This window comes from Trichoplusia ni, chromosome 3 (assembly GCF_003590095.1).
Source record: "Trichoplusia ni isolate ovarian cell line Hi5 chromosome 3, tn1, whole genome shotgun sequence".
Taxonomy (NCBI): domain Eukaryota; kingdom Metazoa; phylum Arthropoda; class Insecta; order Lepidoptera; family Noctuidae; genus Trichoplusia; species Trichoplusia ni.
In genome coordinates this window covers 2030423-2034071 of record NC_039480.1, presented here as the reverse complement: position 1 = coordinate 2034071, position 3649 = coordinate 2030423, and the positions used below count along the sequence as shown (strand labels likewise).

The following is a 3649-nucleotide window of genomic DNA, read 5'->3' as shown; positions in this document are numbered from 1 at the left end:
AAGATTCTGGAGAAATGCGAGGAGAAATACAAGTGCGAAGTATTGAGGTGTACGACTGGCCGCATGGTGAAGGGGCAGGAAGCCTGGTTCGCGCTCCGCTCCAGGATCAATGCATCAGTGCTAAATGAGGTAAGGATATAATAGATGTTGATTCTTCCGACGTGTTTCATATAACGTTAACAAGAGCCAAGCCATTATAGTAAAAAAAGAACATTTATTTGCTGAAAATAAAAAAATATTCCAAAGAAGCCATGGGAAGGAATGGACCTCCCTCAGAAATCTTTATCAGCAGATGAAAAATTTGTATGGGCATCCCTGTTTGTGTTTTATTAAAAAAAAAACTTTAAACACCTCGACATTTTCAAATATCCTGTAACACGATGAAAATATATTTTAAATAAATGACGCCAACATTCATCAACAGATCTCCAAAGACCGTCCCGTCATCCTGTCAACCCTGGCGGCGACTCGCGTGTCCCGCCTGCCCATGGTGGGGCGGCCGTCAGACCCCGCGTGGCACACCGCCGAGGCGCAGACCGTGATCACGCCGCAGCTGGAGGCGCGCGACAGCGGCACCATACCGCTGTGGGTCGTGGTGCTGGCCGCTGTGGTGGGAGCTTTACTGCTACTGCTGCTCATCTTCGCGCTGTACAAGGTACGTATCTTTTACACGTAAAATATAAGTCCTTGTGTGTGAACGTATGTGCAGAACTGTCATGGAAACTCAGAATGTAGGATAATTAGAATGGCCGAGATAAAGCGCAAATTTTAGACAATTATGATGGTGGATTTATTTATATTTTTTAACATAATGTATGTAACTGTGTAGCGTAAGTTTCCTAAGAATTATTGAAGTTTAACTGAACGTCTGTTTATTTTCAGTGCGGCTTCTTCAAGCGCAACCGGCCCTCGGACCACGCTGAGCGCCAGCCCCTGAACGGTCGTGACGAACATCTTTGATATCCGAGGCCCGGGCGTAGCACGAGCGACGCGGCCGACACGGGCGGCACGAGCGATGCGGATGCGGCCAACACGTCCGACACGCGCGACAGCTCCTCCACCGACGCCGCCAGTGACGTCACGAGCCGCGACTCCACCAGCTTCGACAGATACTGAGCTACAGCTTCTAGTGACGTCACGAGCCAATATGGCGCTAACAAAATACGTTTAGTGTCGCGGTTCATTAATAGTATTGTGGACTGATATTTTATGTTTTTTTTTTCTAATTAAAATAAACGTAGAATTCACAGTTTGTATAGTTGTCCGATCATCATTGTAGAATAGAGAAGCTATATTATTTTTGTTGCAATAGTTTTAACCTAATGACATCACGAAATATTTAATCTTCCCATATTTTTCATAAAGAGAATGGGAAGATGGACTGTTTTAAAATTTTACATAAATCGTAATATAACTAGTCACGGTAAACAATTAATTTTCGGACGCCATATTAGAAAGTAAATGAAAAAAAAAGGAAGACCGAGATGTTCATAGTTCATGTTACAAAAATGTTAGATGTCATTCTAATACTTTGTGTAACATGCATTATGTGTAGTATAAAATGAATGAAAGATTAAATCTTGTTGTGTGATAACTGTAAAAATGTGTGTATGAGAGTTGTTGAGAAATGTGATCTAAGTTAATTAATAGGTATTTACTAAACGCGATAGATTCTTAAAGATGTATGGAATAGGTGTTTCAGTCACTAAAGTATTTGGCACCGAGGTTTTTTAGAAAACTGTGTAGTTCGTGTGTTATTCTGCAATTAATTGATTCCTATATCAATACATCTTTAATTAATTCGAAACGAGTGCTAATGTTCATATTACATTGTTAATTAGGCGGCTTTATAAATAAAATTTACAAACATTTTGGGAGGCAGTATTTCTTTAAACTTTCAGGCTTAATATTATTCTTGACAAGTCACGTGACTTTTACAGGTAAAATAAACTATTAAAACCTTAATTTAGTATCTGATAATGTCGGTGACCCACTAGTATATAGAGTCAGCTGGGACCTAAAGTAGTCGATACGAAATTTAGGTTTTATAGTTTTTTTTTGCCTGTTTTTGTCACGTGTGTTGTAAACCACCGTAGCTTATTGATTAAGCTTTCGAATACCCAGTCGAGGTAGATCTCAACGTGCTAAACTGGGTATTACTTTCCGATTAGCAATAAATAAATAATTAGTAGGTATATTACCAAAAAATGTATTTGCAAAATATTTTAGGCGCTTTCGCTACTAAATTAATGATCGATGCGGTTTATATTTTTGGTGGAGTATTCACATAGGGTGCCTTAGCGATACATATCTTATATAAAAAGCTTATAATAATATACATGTATGATCTACAAAATGTTTATATGTGCCTTCTGAAACTGCCAGTTACTAATTAATTATATTAATGTAAATATAGACTAATTATTTTTACGTGACATTTTTTCACAGATTTATAGATGTTTAGTTGTAGTCAATGTGTGTATTTTTAAGGTGTACTTAATATCGAATAAGAGCAACAATTACAATAAATAAATATTTTAGGTGTGAAATAAATCTTAAACTAATTTAGTCATTCTGTTTACATTATTATTGTTTGTACATGCCCTTCTTAATGTTTCTAAATTTTTAATAAAAAAGATAAAGCTAATACTGGAAACGACGCACAACAAAACAAAAAATTCTGTGAAAAAATGTAAAGTCCACTAATAAAACTTAAGCATTGTTACATTTTGTAATTATTTTTAATTATTTATTTTTACATAGTAACTATTAAGTATACAGCTTCTACTTATAGTTAATCTTAACTAAATTGTTTAGATGCCATACGAATGTGAAATAGATTATATTTTGGTTGTTTTAAAACTCGGTAATAATTTCTTTGCATTTACCAAAAAATGAACTCGTAATAAAATTTTTGTTTTTAATTTTACATTTTGTTTTTATTTTTAGCCTTTTGTAAAGTGACTTTTTGTTAATTGACGTTACTGAACCTTGTTGAGTAAAAAATTAAAATAAATAAGTATATACAAACACAATTTAAAAAAATCTTTATCCAATTGTAAACCATAATGTGATTCCACACATTTTTATTCATCTCAGAAAAAAACAGATTTTCTTAACATTTACGATTCAATATCAGTCAACCAAGAAAATATGACGCCAACATAAATTCAAGAGCGAACGCAAATCTTCATATAGTGTTTTTTTTTTTTGCAAATTATCGCTAAAATCAACCCAATACACTTTCTACGTACGACACGGTTTACAAATGACTCTATTCGATGTATATCTGACACTTGTGACGCCGAAGGGCCTAAGAAGACTAGATACAACGTTTGCTTTATTTAGTTATATTGAGGTACGCTAAGACTTAAAGGGCTAACACAAATTACAAGTGCCAGTGTTCCGCGCAGCGCCCTCTGGCGGAGCGGCGAGATAAACTGGCACTGCTCGCACTCGTAGATTAAATTAACTAGTACCGTCAGCAAACACAAACAATGATAATTAACTGTTTATTTTTGTAACTTATGCGCTTTTATTTTAGTCCCCATTTGCAGATATTCCGTTATTTTTCACCCTCCACAATATGAAATGGTTCTATCGATTTTTATCAAACATGCATAAGAACACTCGCACATCATTCAAAACA

The 3649-nt window shown here is 35.5% G+C and overlaps 1 protein-coding gene across 1 annotated transcript in view; it reads left to right on the top strand.

The window, feature by feature from the left end:
* Positions 1–2929, top strand: part of LOC113508828 (integrin alpha-PS2) — a gene marked incomplete at its 5' end in the record, with an annotated part of 56516 nt that extends 53587 nt beyond the window's left edge. The window contains 3 exon segments of the mRNA XM_026891969.1: positions 4–129; positions 425–655; positions 883–2929. Of these exon segments, the coding sequence (XP_026747770.1) occupies positions 4–129; positions 425–655; positions 883–960 (435 nt within the window).
* Between the last annotated feature and the right edge of the window lie 720 nt (positions 2930–3649).